At 35.1% G+C, this 17,263-nt stretch overlaps 2 protein-coding genes across 2 annotated transcripts; both read right to left on the bottom strand.

Moving 5' to 3' along the window:
- Positions 1 to 3,903: 3,903 nt before the first annotated feature.
- Positions 3,904 to 4,983, bottom strand: LOC123673302. Its single transcript, XM_045607788.1, has one exon. It carries the CDS (start codon positions 4,981 to 4,983, stop codon positions 3,904 to 3,906), a length of 1,080 nt encoding a protein of 359 aa, XP_045463744.1.
- Positions 4,984 to 8,601: 3,618 nt separating this feature from the next.
- Positions 8,602 to 14,013, bottom strand: LOC123673301. The gene is made up of 2 exons (XM_045607787.1): positions 13,658 to 14,013; positions 8,602 to 11,314 (listed from the first exon to the last, which is right to left on the bottom strand). The coding sequence occupies exons 1-2, from the start codon at positions 14,011 to 14,013 to the stop codon at positions 8,602 to 8,604; spliced, it is 3,069 nt and encodes a 1,022-aa protein (XP_045463743.1).
- Positions 14,014 to 17,263: the final 3,250 nt, after the last annotated feature.

Here is a 17,263-nt window from a genome sequence, read left to right as displayed (position 1 = left end):
ATCTTCAAGAAGGTAACTTACTGGGTTGGTCAGTTGAACTTTTGTGATTTTAAATAGTTCAGTAGTCCATTGTGGGAGATATCCCTTTGTAAAAACATGTCTGTATTTACTTATACGTACAATATCACCCTTCTGAAATCTATGAGGTCCTGCTATTTTGATGTGGTTGTATGCAAATTTATATATGTCACTCTCATTTTTCGTATTAACATCACATGGTTTCATTCTAATTGTCCGATGCCTTTTATTATTATATGCATTTACCACATCTTGAAGGATGTCGATCCATCGATAAGTTCCTCTCAAACTAAATTGTTTGAAAAGCGCTTCTTTCAACGTTCTTATGACTCGCTCCACTATTGCTGCTTTCTTATCACTATACGTATTATAATGATTTATGTGATGTTTTCTAATAACTAGTTCTTGAAATTGGTGATTGAAAAATTCCTTTCCTTGATCAGATTGTAAGTTGATAGGTATTCGTCCGTCATTGTGCTGTAGGATATCTAGAAAAGCCCTAGTCACTTCTTCGCCTGTTTTCCTCCTCACTGCTCTAGCCCATACGAATTTCGAGAAGCAATCAATAACAACAAGAATATACTTAAAACCCTCATTACTTGTGGCGAGCTTATCAAGCTGCCCTAAATCCATTTGCCAAAGATCATCTAACCCTTTAATAATTGTTCTTCGTCGAGAGAAATTTTTACGCGCAGGACGATGAAGTTCCTTAATTACTTGAACTATTTCTTTAGATGGTTGGGTGTGTCTCATCTTTATGAGTTTCACAATTCATCTGTGGATGGGTGATTGGTACCACGGTTGTTATTGAAGAATGTGTCCAGCAGCAGGAGCAGCTGGAGCAGCAGCAGGAGCAGCAGCAGGAGCAGCAGCAGCAGCAGCAGGAGCAGGAGCAGCAGCAACAATCCAATCATAGCTCTATAGCAGACAACTCTACGGATGTCAAACTTTAGATGGTTGGGTGTGTCTGATCTTTATGAGTTTCACAATGTGGATGAATGGATTGGTACCACGGTTGTAGTATAGGCAGAAGCAGACAACTCTACGGATCTAGAAATCATTTCACAAATTTTTTCCAATTTCTCACCCATGCGTTCCAATTTCTCACTTAGGTGTTCTAATTTACTTCCAAAATCTTTCAAGACATTGCTAAGGTTAGACAATTCTACGTCAATGATTTCTTTAGTCACAACATCACTTTTTTCAGTTGGTCTCTTCACATTACATAACCTTCTATTGCCGAAATCATAGTCACCATCATTGGTCATGGGAAAAGTATAATCAACCCGCAAGCGCTTCGCTGATGAGATGTTTCCAGTAACCCGACCAAATTTGTCCATTGTAGCTGCGAATTTGGATGCAAAAAACCACACCTAATATATAATTCCAGCTTCACGCAACTCATCCACAATTGCTTCGATTTCGTTATCGTTGGAGTTGTTGCCTGCTTCTTTTGACGCGTGCAATAAACACAAACGATCTACTAATTCGTTAATATCATTCCAATATCTATACTCTATCGCTTTTTCATTGTATCGCATCATCATCCCACCACCAAGTTTCTTTATAATATTTTTATATTTGTGACCAATATTTGCCTTGATTTGTTTTGATGGATTGAATTCTCTTCTATGTACGTTGGTGATGTTTAATATTCGCTGATAATTTTCTTCATCTTCTCGTGTGAATCCTACTGGTTCTTTATTGAATAACAGTTTGAGGAGGCCCTCACTGTCTGGAAAATAAAATTCACCATCAATAATAATTTTACCACTATCAAAATCTAGTGAGCAGCCGCCTAGACTCCAACTAGATGCTCGTGGGTCATATTTAGGACCATATGTGAAATCTATTTGAGCATCTCGATTGAACGATTGTCGAATGAAGCGTTGTACATTTTTGGGATAGGTTTCGAGACTGTTGTTGAAATTATGCATTTCTTTGGAAATCTTTTTCGAATCAGTACCTACATTTTCATCATCATGATTATTATTTTCAAACTTTTTCACATCAGATAAAGCATTAGGGTCTAGCTCTTTTTTCATGGTTTTACTGAGGGAAGGTTTTTCTTCAATTCCTTCAACATCAGGTAACGCAATTCCTATAGGAGTCGATGATTTTGGTGGTTTGGTTGTCAGCGATGTCTCCATGTGTTGCGTCATCTTATCTAAACGTTTTGTAATGGGAGAAATAATCCGATTGATCGATTCATCAGCTTCAGAACGACCCAATTTGAATGCTAAATATTTTCTTCTAACATCATTGATGAGCTGTCTTATTTTGAGTTTACGAGTTGACTTGTCTCCTCTCGACATGATTCTTGTAAACTGGTCAATTATCCTTAATGCTTATGAATTTATCGAAACCATGACGATAACGACCGTCGTTCAAGTTGAAATCTTTTACAATCATTAAAAAACCATAATTATCGGTACTCCAGCATATTGAACAAATATCTTTAAATTTTTCATAACTCATATCAGGGGAAATGTGTTCATTGAAAATATAACGTGAATTGACATCATCACTTCTGAATATAACAATAATATTCGCATTGTCACGGATCAGATGTTTATTAATTGATACATATGTCTGACAGAGAAAAGCAACATCAATATGTTTATGTCTACCCATAGAGTAATAAGACTTGATTTTATCTTGCTTGCTGTTACATATATCATCAAAGATGAATATGGAATTTTCTTTAGCCTCTGAAGTATCTATGATTTCGTCATTTTCTCTATAGCTGTGATAACCAATACCATGAACACTGTTTAGGACTTCTTCGAGTAGCTGATACTTGGGTTGATTTAAACTTTTCGAGAATATATATACATTTTCAAATGTAAGTCCATTAGGATGGAAAAGTAAGGATAAAAGTGCGTTAGATTTTCCACAGCCACTTGGACCCACAATCAAAAATCTACAACTAGATGGAAATAAATCACCATTTCTATTCAATTTTGGCTGATCATCGAAAATATCTAAATTTTCTACTGGCAAAACTGTTTTATGTTGCTCAATTCGCATCTTGATTACAACTAATCGCAGTATTAGGGGAAGGTAAATATAAAGATAAATTAATTTCAAATTTTATTCAGAACAACTCTTTTCTTTTTACATGGTCATGTCATTGGTGACAGATGTGAAAATCTAGATTTATTACTAAAAACTGCAGATTCCCAGATACATTCTGAAGTAGATGATGATGATGATGCATTTCGTTGATCACCATATTCCTGAAAGCTTAGCATCCCAAATTGAATAATTAGGTTTTGCACTTGATTGTGACAGTTTCCATCATTGGGTAGTTCTTGTTTAAAATCATCAATCATCATTTTTTCCATATGTGTGTGTGTGTGTGTGGTTAATGGGGAATGAAATCCCAAAGCCAATCGAATATTTCTTTGCAGTTTGTCATGCTGCACATGCGTGGTACATTTCCATCATGATACATACACAACGGTCGTTGCATCTTTAAATTTGATGGTGGGGGGTTGAAATGTTCTAGCTCATTCAGATCAATAACCATGAACGACTGCCCCATGCCCAATAAATATTTCTTTTTTTGATGGCCCTTCACGTACACTATATCCATATCTGAGAGTAATCTGCTAAGAATATCACAAACATCGCGAAGTTCTACACTTCCAGAATTATATTTTATACCATGAAAATTATTTTCCAACCATCTTATTAGCTTCTGATCTTGCACCGATAAAGATGAAAATTTAACTTCAGGTTTCACAATATAATGTGCAATTTGGTGCCCATTATTTACACACATCTCTTTTGGTTGGAAGTTGCCATTAATTGTGAAACCTTGAAAATCTACTACTGCCACTTTCATCTTGATATGGTGACTGCTCTTGCTGAACTGAATCCTCAAAAGTTTGTTAATTTTCTTATAATTTCGCTAAGTGGGTGGTACTCGATGACGTTGTCATGAACAATGACGCAGTACACTCTGGTGTTGGCAGGGAAACCTTTTCTCGCTTCAATCTCCAATTTAACATCAACGGTGGCGAATTTATAAGTTTCATCCCGTTTAGAACAATCAATAACAAATAAAAAACGTGACTTGTATTCACCATAATCGAGCACTGCTGTATTCCCTGTTCTTCTACCAGTATAAGTTTTTGCAAATTCACAATAATTATAATGAGCTTCGCTATAGTCATTTTGATCGAAATTCAGTCGCAATCTTTCTTGAGGATAATATTCACCATTGAGTAAAACACGTATATCTGAAGTGTCAACATTCTCAAAGTAATTTGGATCTTTAGTGGGGTTGTCTTTTCGATCCGAGTGAAAGCAGCATATAACATATCGAGGACATTCCACAATAGCACCCGTTTTAATGCTCCATAATTCCTGAGTTGCTCCAGCCGTAAGAACTGGAAGTTGATGGACTTCCCATTTCCTGAATGGAAGTAAGATAGGTTTATCACTTTTTATCATGGATAGTAGATTGAGTTTAATCTCATCATTTGGATGCACATGTTTAACTCTCAGCTCTATATCGCTGATTGTAATTTGCCCCTTTGTCGCTCCATTCTGCTCACCTGTTCCTGCTGTAACTATCATGCAATTGCTATCGTTACGAGCTCTAATTAACCGAATCACCTGTTTTCCACACATTGCTTTCGGGTAATCATTAAACACGTTGAGCAAATGTTTGAGGGGTATACGTATAGCAAATGTACCATCATCATTTTGCAATGGTTCATCAGGAAAATTCCATCCAGCTTCATTTAATCCACTATTATCCCCTTTCTCATAACACAAAAATCCTCTTATTAGTGATACGAGTCCTGGATCTTTAACAGTTTCCACTTCTGTACCACATAATTCGTAGGTTATTGAGTCAAAAAGAAAAGCGCCATAATTATTCACCAGCTTCAAAGTTCCTGCGCCTGCGGTTTTTCTCAATTGCCCCCTTATGAAAAGTGCTGATTCATACATCAGAAACCATATATCTGGTCGGTTAATAACAATTTCAATTGTATCATTGTTGTTGAATGATTTTATGAATGGTAGGTATGTGCGATTTTCCACACGAACAATTGAATCATCTTTATCCACCGGTTGATAAATGTCAAACGTGTGGCCTGACAACATAGCCAAGCGATTGTAGTATTCTTCTATTTCTCTGGGATATACTCGTAAGTTGTTGTTGTTGCTTCTCTGAGTGGTGTTGTTGTACTAATGACTTTTTCTCTGGATGGATGGCGTATTTATTATGCTGAAAGTGTTGAGGGAAAATCAAGACCATTTCTTCAGTTCTAAGCGAACAATAATCTCTTCACCTCGAAAATTGACAAAGTTGAAATCCTGATCAAGTATGTTCAAAGTGATATTGTCAATTGTTCCACTACTACTTACAGGTAGATAAATCAAGTGTTGGGGCGTTATATCTATAGCGTAACCAGGATCAACACCGACTGAAAACTCATAGATTGTGTGACAAATTTTATCGTTGTAAAATGATCCCTGGGCTAAACTGCAATCTACATGAATACAGCGTACAGGAACTATATTAACAGGTAAATCTGACTGATGTTCAACACCAGCTGCCAAATTTTTTCGAGAAAAGCCTAAAAGCTTCCCTAGTACATCACTTTTAGTAAAATCAATAGATATCGATCGATGAAAAAGTTCACACTTTAAAGTGGTATTGTTTGGTCTCAAGTAAAAGATCTTATCTCTCTCGTTTTCTGCAGCAATCAGGTATTTAGCTAGATACTTTTCGATATCTGAAATTTCGTATGTTCCACTAGGGATTTGTAGCTTTTTTTCCTGCACTCCTTCTGCAGATGCTTCTGAATAATACAAATACGTGTTTTCTTCAATGTTTGGTATTGTATTATATGAATAAAAACCAATTAAAGCGATACCATACTGATGACTAGGATCTAGCTCGATTGGAGGTACAAAATCTGTTGAGAGTGTCGAACTACGTCCTTTCAATGTGAATACTAACGACATGACTGAGGATGGATTATAAAAATAATGCTATTTATGTTTCTTTTCAATTTTTACTCAGCAGAAATTGCAAACATAGTTTACCACAATTCGATGTATTATATCTCTGATATACATTTCTGTTGTAGATTATTTCTCCACCTAAATATTTAACCAATTCCTTTGGTGGTTTCAGATCTCCGAAGGAATCAAAATATTCTGTCACATTTCCTTTTTTGCTATAAGCTACCCAATGTGTTCCAGATCCGTCTGATGAATCCAAGTTGATGATGCCACATTCATTCACCCTGGGACATCTTCTCAATAAACTGTCGCGCATAAATACACCTCTAAAGTTTGAGATTTTTAATTTTATCGCATAATCAACCAACTCATAGTCGAATAATGCTCTATTGGGTAGCTTCACAGTTAGTTTTTTTGTTTTTTAACATAGAGTCCATAACCATTTTTATATTTCTTCACATAAAGACCATGCCCAACTGCTTCCATTACCTTGTTGTGGCGTTGATGTTCAGCTAATTTTTTTGTAGCATTTTTGGTATCGATAAAAGTTTTGACAACAGCGCTTCCACCACCAAGTAAGCTACCCAAAGTACTCAAGCCTGCAAGAATTGGCATCAATGGCAATATGCCTCCTGACTTGAATGGAATAATTCGAGGAACTCTGATGTTCTTGCTACCCCCAGCTTTTTTTATGGCGGCTCGGGCTGCTCTTAATGCTATCAATGATGACTTTTTAACATCATCATTATGATTTGATTTGCGCAACACATTTGTTAAAGGAACTACTAAGCTTCTCTTGAACGTTTTTTTCACTTTACAACCCATTCCGAGTTTGCGTTTAGCTTTCATTGCACCAGTCACTATGAGTGCTGCAGTTTTTTCACCAACTGAAGCGTCCCTTGATTTCACACGTTGCCAAGCCTTGTCCTCTAGAATTTTATCTGCTTCATGTCTTTCCGCTAGGCTCTTGTGTTGTGAATAAAATATGTCGTGTTCCCTACAACTATCATCGAGTGAGTTGATTCCTTTGTCGTCCTTCTCTAAACGTTTTTCTAATTTTGTACCAGGCCCACAGAATTTGTAACCACCAGGTATATGCAGCTCAATAGGTAACTTATTAATGAGTGTATCAACTAGACCTCCTCCCTTCTTGAACGTCAGCATATTAATGAGTTCAGAACTGAGTGTATCCCGCTCTTATAGTTTATTAACTCAGTGACAGTCATCATGGAAGGTTCACTCTATGAATTAATAGAGAGATACATTTTCATTGGATTATACTTATTGAGTACACTCTTATTTTTGGCAATACTTTACTGTCTGAAAACTCTGAAAAATGCTTTGTGTCCGAGTAGCAAATTTTTATTTGATAAAGAACATGTGAAATGCCTCAGCTGTGGTCTAACTGTTTTCTGCATGGAAAGTAATACTAACCTGTGCAGCAAAATGACTGAGGAAAGAAGTTTCAATATCATAGAGGGATTGAGATATTGCTGTCCTCTTAAGTGCATTGGTGCAGACCTAACGTGGGATGAAGTAGATGGCTTGGCTTGTCGAATTTGTGAATCTTTTGGTTCTTGCAGATGTGCTTGTATATTGTATCAGTATATGAGGAATAAAAAATAAAAAACTCATCAACGTAACATGTTTATTTACATTTTTTATTACAAATAGTACGAATTATCTTAACTTTAGTTATATCGAATAACATTTCGATCAATTCTAATAATCTATACCACTATATTCATCTCCAGAAGTTACAAATCTTTTGGAATGTATTGTATGGATTTAGCATAAAAAAAATCTCTATCAACATTTCGATCAAAATTATTTCTTAAAATCTATATATCACTATCTTCATCTGCAGAATCTACAAATCTTTTGACATGTTTTTTGAAATTATCACCAATGTTAGGTATTGAATTATGTAATCTGTCACAACACTCATTCTTTTCATAAATATCGAAAAGAACTCTATCAAATTCTGAGTTACACCAATATTCTCTACTTCTGTACAAGTTATGAAGATTGTCTTGCCCAATGTACAAATGTGAGTGGTCACGAATACTGAACAATTTTGAATTGAATCTTCTCCTTTTCAGTTCTTTGAAAAAAATTTTATAACAAGTTTTACACAAAAATAAATTGAATTCCTTAATACGATAATAATTTCGCCATATACATAATTCTTCATCATCGTCATATTCATCACTCCAGTCACGTTTACAAAGAATATAGTTTTGAGCTTTACGACTCGTGATATACCTCGAAGAGAAAAGAGGATACTCAAATGAAGGTTGATTCTTTACAGAGTTGCTGGCATCAGCTATTATTTGTTTCCATTTGTAAATGCTAAATTTCTTTAATATTTCAATGGTTATAGTTTCGGGCAAATTCAGGCTGAACACGCGAAATATAGAATCTATATTTTGAATTATAACTTTAATTGCTGATTCTTGAAGAGAAAAAACCTGTAATGCAACAGTTAGGTTGAACTCGCTACGTTGGTGTCGATCTCTTTGTTGTTTCTGATGATGGCTAAATTGATTTATATTGGCCATTCTGAAAAGAAACAAAAATTTTTCACTTTTCCTATTATTGCTGTGGTTGTGGTGGAGGTGGTAGTAGTGATGATGTGTGTGGTTGTAGTGAATAATGACCCCAAGGTAACGTATCAAAAGATGAAGGAATTAAGTAGCGTTTGTCGTCTTGTGCACTCAATACTATTTTCGATTGCTGAATTGAATAGATGTCATGTGCAAAGGAGCCGATTGTATTTTGAGGTAAAACCAGTTGTTCATTTTCTTTGAGACATTTCACATAATCATCAAAAGTCAAGTGGTTTTTGACAACATAATTTTTCACACCCTTTGATTTTTTTGTGATTTTTCCCCCTTGAACCTTGAAAGCATACATTTTAGATCTTAAACCCGCAAAATGTGTGATAATTTCACCATTCACTTCATCTTTCATTAAACCTGGTACCTTTTTATTCACCAATGGAATGTTGAAAGCATTGGTTTTAGGGTAATCACTAGTATCAAAGTGTGTATAACAATCCATTTTAATGAGTTCGTATGGGTTACAACCTCTAATTTCATAAAAAAATGAGTCGGTATCAATATACATAATCTTACAACCATCAGGATTTTTAGGTAGCATATACTTATAGTGAAAATTATACATACACACCTTTGAAATATCAAGAATAGCCATACCTATATATAGAGGTTTATTAAACAAAAGCTCATTCTTTTTGAGTTCGATCGCCATTAAATCCTCACCGAAAACCGTACGACTATGAAATCTTGGCGATGCTATCAGATTTTTGGCTCCGAAACGACCTTCATAGCGATTTACCAAACGAACTATCCTGTGTAGTCGAATATTTTCCATAGTTTTACCAAAAATGGCGTTATTTGCAAATTTAAATTGATTTTTACCAAATTTGGTTGTTGCCTTTGCTCGTAGTTCTGTATTGAGATCGATATAGGGTTTCAGCCAAGGAGATTGTTTAAATTTCAAAACTTTTTTAATCTTTATCAATCTCAACCCCAATTCTAACACTGTCTTCAAATTGCGATAATGAATAATGTAATCTTTTTTATCGGAGAGTGTGCATAGTAATTTTGGCAACTTTGAACCAGGAGGGACTCTGTGCTCCGGACACAGTGGTAGATCTTTATGTAGATCATGCAGATGTTGCGGATATTCCAGATCCACCTGAAGGATGTATCCTTCTGGACCATCATCGGGAACAATGCTCACATCAACAGATGTATCGCACCATTCAAAATCTCCAAATGGTAAATATTGACTCATCGCCCATCCATATAAATTATTTACATCAAGATAAAGTAAATATGACTCGGGTTTTGATGTGTCGAAATTATCCATTTGGGGATTATTAGCTTCAGATAGTCTATGCATGCAGCAACTGATTCCCCCACGTATACCCCGTTCCACAAACATAACCATATCAATATCTTTAAGTATCTGTAGTTTACATTTAGTATACTTTAGCATACAGTCCCAGGTGTAACCGGGCATAGTGTAGTACCATGCCGGATCGAGTTTGTATGTCTCTAAAGCTGTTTTCCGAAAATTCTCCATTACGTCAGCGAGCAAAAGTATATCTGTTTTTATGTAAAGATCACTATATTCACCTAACGATTTTATCTTGAATGTTTTCCAAACGGTTTGAGCATGATGGTAGGTTTCAGCATCAATGTGTGAGTTGGTTAATTTATTATGAAATTCATTGATTGATGGTAGTGCTGTATCGTTTAACTTGTCCAGGTCAGTCATATAATCATAACAAAAAGTACCCTTTCTAGTTAGCAGCTCAAACTCACTATCGTGCAAACTTGAAAATTCTTTCTTAAGATTGTAAAAATTTTCGAGAATTAAAGTAGAAGCTAATTCATCCAAACTAGCCCCCATGAATTTAAATGAGTCGATAAATCTGAATCTGAGTTTGGTTTCCTGATGAAAATATGTGAATGAAATGTATTTTTCCTTATTAATTGGTAAAGTAGTGATGTTGCCTCGATGTAAAAGAGACTTCACGATAAAATGTCCATCGTAATTCGATAAATTATGAAAAACTATGGGCACAATAAAGAGTTTTCGGAAATTAAGATTACACTGCTGATGTGCCCATCCCCTAAATTCTGATGAAAAATGATCATGATCTCTAACTATTACATCCTTATCGTTAAAACTTTTTTCACAAATATGACAATGTGTGCCAACATCTCTAGGTGCAGCTGACATAGGTTCAATGTGTTTAATATTGCTATAAACAAAGGAGGCAATTTTATCTATTTCATCAGCAAACCAATCCAAGCACGTCTCACCACGAAAACTAGCATAACGCGAAAAATTATCATTATATACACATTTTAAATAATAACCCACACTATATGGCACATGCTCCTGATACTTGAATGATTTTTCACTGATTTTCTTATTGCATTGTCTTAGTAAGGATTCAAAGTCTGCATACACAATAAAGGGACATTTTTGTTTGAAAACAAAATTTCTAAATTCAACGTTATCGTACTTTGGAAAAGTTACTTTTTCATTATTCAAATCTTTACACCACTCAAAATGTTCATTCAATTTTATCTGAGATGAAAAATAATTCAAACACCTGTCACATATAAATTTCTTCGTTTTATGTTTCGAGAGCTGACTTGAAACAAGTCTGGAAAGATCTTTAATCCAACAATAGTGATATTTAATTTCAGAAATACTTATATTTTCTAATGGTTGGGCGGCTGCTGCTGCTGCTACATCGTAGTCACTCAAAGGACCCCGCACGTTTAGTACGGGAAATGGCTTTCCGTGAATTTGGCTGAATTTTTGATATGTTGTAGTTCTTGATGAACTGATCAGAAAAGTCCTCAGCCACAAAGCTCAAAAATGGACAGTTTTCGAGATATAGAGCTTTGAAAATGGATTTTTTGCAATTTTCGGGGTTTTTGCTCATCAATCGGGGAGCTCTCATTTCTGGTTTTGATGGAATTTTGATGTTCGGCGGCCAGAACCCGACTGAGAAATGATCTTCCTTTGTTAAATTAGAGACCGCCATCGATAATTTTTTATACACTGCTCCACATTGGCTATGAAATGTGATACAAAATCCAAGATCTTCCATACATCTTTTCATGCCACAAGATGACGCCAGAATAATTCACATGACCGAGAAAGCACATATTGTGAGATTTTCTTAAGAGAGACCATAATAACTGAATCCTCATATATCTGATGTCCAATAATATCAAATATGTTAGCCGACATGTTCATAACCAGGCATCGCGAGCTGTAATGGGGGAAAATGGGAAAATCATAATCATATATCCTCAGGGATAACAATTGTGATCACTATTGATGTCATTTACATATGATATGTGATTTGCTTCTCACAAATCTCGATAATCTGACAATGGGGTGCCAAGACATTTTCCTCAGAATGTCTCGAAATTGATGATAGCATCTCACAGACAAACGAATCCGTGAAAATGTCTGCAGTTTTGATACAATATAGTACTATCCGGGTAGAATATGGAAGTCCAAGTGTTGGAAGCTAACTATGAATGGAACTTCCGATATTAACCCAGGAATTCTTGAAAATAATTTTTTTTTTCTATGAACTTTTTGAACTTCACACATACGAATGAATACTATCTAATAATATGATCGTTGGCAAAATGAATGAGTATTTCAATCAAAAACAATAAAATAATGAGAGTGACATTCATAATAATTATAACAATAATGATAATAAACAAAAAACAATTTAAAATTATATTAGCAATCGCAACAAATCATTTAGAATATTATGATTCGAATCAAGGGCAAAATTATCATTATTGTTATTATTCATTATTCTTATGAATGTTAGTTTCATTATTATATTGTTTTTGATTGATATACTCATTCATTTTGCCAACGATCATATTATTAGATAGTATTCATTCTTATGTGTGAAGTTCAAAAAGTTCATAGAAAAAAAAAATTATTTTCAAGAATTCGTGGGTTAATATCGGAAGTTCCATTCATAGTTAGCTTCCAACACTTGGACTTCCATATTCTACCCGGATAGTACTATATTGCATCAAAACTGCAGACATTTTCACGGATTCGTTTGTCTGTGAGATGCTATCATCAATTTCGAGACATTCTGAGGAAAATGTCTTGGCACCCCATTGTCAGATTATCGAGATTTGTGAGAAGCAAATCACATATCATATGTAAATGACATCAATAGTGATCACAATTGTTATCCCTAAGGATATATGATTATGATTTTCCCATTTTCCCCCATTACAGCTCGCGATGCCTGGTTATGAACATGTCGGCTAACATATTTGATATTATTGGACATCAGATATATGAGGATTCAGTTATTATGGTCTCTCTTAAGAAAATCTCACAATATGTGCTTTCTCGGTCATGTGAATTATTCTGGCGTCATCTTGTGGCATGAAAAGATGTATGGAAGATCTTGGATTTTGTATCACATTTCATAGCCAATGTGGAGCAGTGTATAAAAAATTATCGATGGCGGTCTCTAATTTAACAAAGGAAGATCATTTCTCAGTCGGGTTCTGGCCGCCGAACATCAAAATTCCATCAAAACCAGAAATGAGAGCTCACCGATTGATGAGCAAAAACCCCGAAAATTGCAAAAAATCCATTTTCGAAGCTCTATATCTCGAAAACTGTCCATTTTTGAGCTTTGTGGCTGAAGACTTTTCTGATCAGTTCATCAAGAACTACAAAATATCAAAAATTCAGCCAAATTCACGGAAAGCCATTTCCCGTACTAAACGTGCGGGGTCCTTTGGGAAATATTTATCTTGAACTATTAGTAAATTCACATGATTGTGTGCAAGATGATGTTGTGTGAGTCTTAAAGGTGAAACTGAATAAAATGATTGATTTTCTTTTTCAGTCAATTGTAAACCATATACGTTCACAGATATATCATTCATTTTCTCAAATTTCGTAATTTGAGATAGTTTCATAGGCAGTTCTAATCCATCAGTTCTAAGTACACTTGAGTAAAAAGGGTAATTGGTAGTACGATCAGAATTAGTTTTTGTTGGGTAAAGTGCGCTAACAACACTCCAAAAAAAAACACGCCTCATCGTTATTCTTAACGTTGATACATGCTTTTTTCTTCGAAATTTGATTAGGTAGTTTAATGTAAGATGATCCACCAACACCACCAGCACAATTTCCCATTTCGAATTTATTAATTGCAATTTCTAAATGAATAATTTTACTCAATGCCCAACCGCTGCCCTTGTTTGACATGTCTTCCATATCAGCTACGATACGTTCAGTTATATGAAAATCAAACCACACTTTCAATTCGGTAGATGAATCAATCATAGCATTAGGAGTAGTGAAAAATTTACGATCAACAATTTCACCATCAACATTACTTTTAATGAAATCTGCACAAAAAGTTGTGTTCACTTTCAACATTGGCATATCTCTCAAAACTCTTAAAATTTTGTTTTTAAATAAGTGAAAAGCATCAACCAAAAATGGTTTAACATCAATATGACTTAAATTTATAACAATACCTGTTCTTACTCTACAATTGTAGATGGCATTAATTGTGCGCCAAATAACGCGAGAACTGCGCCTTTCAGTTTGCCCTAAACCTGAACCTATTGATTTTTCTCGAATACAACATTTTATGAAAACACACATTCTTTTCAATTGCGAAATTTTTGAATATATTTTACGTTTTTGACCAATAGTGAAATTGAATCTTTTCAATGCTGAATTACATCTATGAATATGTTGGTATATAACTCGTAACCATCTTTTTGCATTCGAAGGAGAATGATTCTCTTCCATTAATTTCAAAGTTTGATCGATTTTGGTCAACGTACCTTCAAAATTGTTCATTTCTGTTCAGTACACTCACACACAAACAAAAAATACAAAAAGTGGAGATGAGGTTGGTATAGAAAATAAATTACAATACCTTGTTACTTATGCTACAACGATTTCAAAGGAAATTGCCTGGTGTGCTTTCCCTGTGTCCTTTTTCCCTCGGAATATTAGTGAATAGTTCCCTGTAGAAAGCTCATCGGTGTGTTCTTTGTACGGTTCTGTTAACCTTTTTGGGAGAAAGGTTAAAAAATCCTCGAGCTCCAAAATCACGCTGGGACCAAACTTTGTATTCACCAATCTGGCCTTTTGGATTTTATATTTCTTATCCTCTTCCAGCTCCCCGATGCTTTTTGTAGCTTTCCTATCTTCTATGAGAGATTTATTATTAATTTTCGACAAAAAATCCATTTCTAAAATGAAATTGAATAAGAAAAAAAACATGCTTAAGATGGGAGATGAGCAAAAACTTACTTTGTTTTTATACGTAGAAGCCACTGAATAATATGGAAATTTCTGTTATGAACGATTAACGCTGTGGTTGTTGTTGTTGATGCTGCTACTGCTCTATGAATAAAGTAAATATTTTTTATATAAGGATACAAAATTTTCAAATTAATGCTTACCCACAGAGTACACACACGCACAGCGAGAGATATGGTCAACCGCTCCAATAAAGTTTCGAATTGCAACTCGAATGAACAACAATGTATTGTCAGACGCAAATGAGGGAGAAAACTGTGATTTAGTAAGCAGAGCGGCTGCTTAAATATGCTCATTTCACCCTCTAGGAGATGTGACTCACAATATTGTTTACATTTGAGAGTTGACTGCTATGCAGAAACAAAAAAACTTATCCCAAATAGTTTTCAATATTGTAGTTGCAGATAATCTCATATGTTGGGAAAAAATCACATGGAATGTTAATGACAAATCTAATTGAACAGGATTTTATTCCAAAAAATAAACTCACATATTGAAAAATGTATGTTTTACTTTATTATGATAGTAATGCATGTACTGTTGCTTGAATGTTTTTTCGACACACTGGGCACTCTTTGAACGCACAATCGGTACAAGCCACCATATGCCCACAAGGTGAAAAAACGATAACCAACTCGTCTTTGAAACAAATTTTACATAAAGTGATGCTCTGATTCAGTACTCGAAATCTCGTTAATCGCATCCTTTTTACTAGACTCTTATATTTTTCATGAACTGCTTCAACGAATGCTGGAGTCTTTTTCAACAATAAAAAAAATACATTTGGGGAACCAAAGGGCATGCTGTTCCCAAGGATCCTCACTCCAATCTTCAATGCCTCCTCCGCAGTAAAAACACATGGTTTGATCACCAGTAAAATCCTGAGGCAGCTAATTGTGAGGGTTTTTGTTTCATACATTTTGACCAATGATAGCCTAGATTCGTATGTGATCTGATTCAGGAAGGCTTTTTTGTATGACTAATTTTTCAAGTCGGGTTTCAGTTCGGGAATTCGGTAAAATTTTCACAGTCAACATCTTGAAGTTATATTATAATCAAATTAATCTCTAAATTTTATTGTCAAGTCGTGATTCTGCAATCATCGGTTTGCCTTTTGGCTGAGTCCGGTACTGCTTTCTAATCAACGATACTCAGCTGTTGTTATTGTTTAGGTTATCTCGAATGCAAAACGATATGTTACCATATTTCCATCCCCCGACATGCTTGTTGTTGTTGACAAAAATTCCTTCAACAAAATCGCTTTCAGACAATTTGTTTGGCTTTGTCTGAATCCTAAAATTGTACGATGTGATTGTGAATGTATGATGACTAGAGTTAAAAAATGGGGGGACTGCATATATTTCAGTACATCTGACTTGAATAAAATATCTGAATTGAATCAACTGCTAATTATCAATCGTCTTGAGATGCTGAAAAATCTACGAATATCTCTGTATTACTTCGTGGACACCATCAAAGGATTAACATCACAGAACAAACAAAATTCTGTTGAAGATTATATAAATGCTTTCTGTAGAATTAATCCATGTGTTCAGAGTTATGCAATTTGTATGTACTTCTATAAGAATAAATTATTGAACGATTTAGATAACATAACGTTGTGTCAATAAAAAATCATCTGATATTATTTTTCAATAACCAAACCAATTCCCACCCCTCCTCAAAACGATATATCTCACATGCTTGTTGACAAAAATTCCTTCAACAAAATCGCTTTCAGACAATTTGGCTTAATCCTAAAATATTTTCCCACAGCGAAAAGCTACCTAGTTAAAAAGTGTAATTTGCTTTTCACATTGAATGCCAAAATGCCTTGATTATCATACCCCAGTACATTCAGGCCCTATAAATGTGAATGCAACACACCAAATAAAACACGCTCAACATTATGAACAGTATGGAAAATTCCACTGCGGATAAATCCAATCTAACCATCTATTTGTACCACTAATTTACTTCTTTACAGTATCTCTCCCCTATAGCTTAGTCGTTAAGAGTCTGGATCCCAATCCAACGCCCTGGGTTCGAATCCCACTCAGATTTTTTATCGATGGTAAAACAGTTTCCACCACCCAAACTATCCACCACAAGATGGCGCCGCGAACGGTAAAACAGTTCCCACCACTAGCTTCCAAAAGCCACCACAAGATGGCGTCGCACCCCAATATTCCGAACCCAACTAATATCCAAAAGTGAGGTTATGCTCGGATTTGAGCTAGAACCCGCTTACCCCTAACTACTGATATATAACAGAAGAACAGGCTAAACAAATGAAGACATACAACTCTGTAGCCCCAAGAATATATGGGAATCCAAAGATTCACAAGGAGGGAAA

Source organism: Harmonia axyridis, chromosome 2 (assembly GCF_914767665.1).
Source record: "Harmonia axyridis chromosome 2, icHarAxyr1.1, whole genome shotgun sequence".
Lineage (NCBI taxonomy): Eukaryota > Metazoa > Arthropoda > Insecta > Coleoptera > Coccinellidae > Harmonia > Harmonia axyridis.
This window is presented reverse-complemented; position numbering and strand designations above follow the sequence as displayed.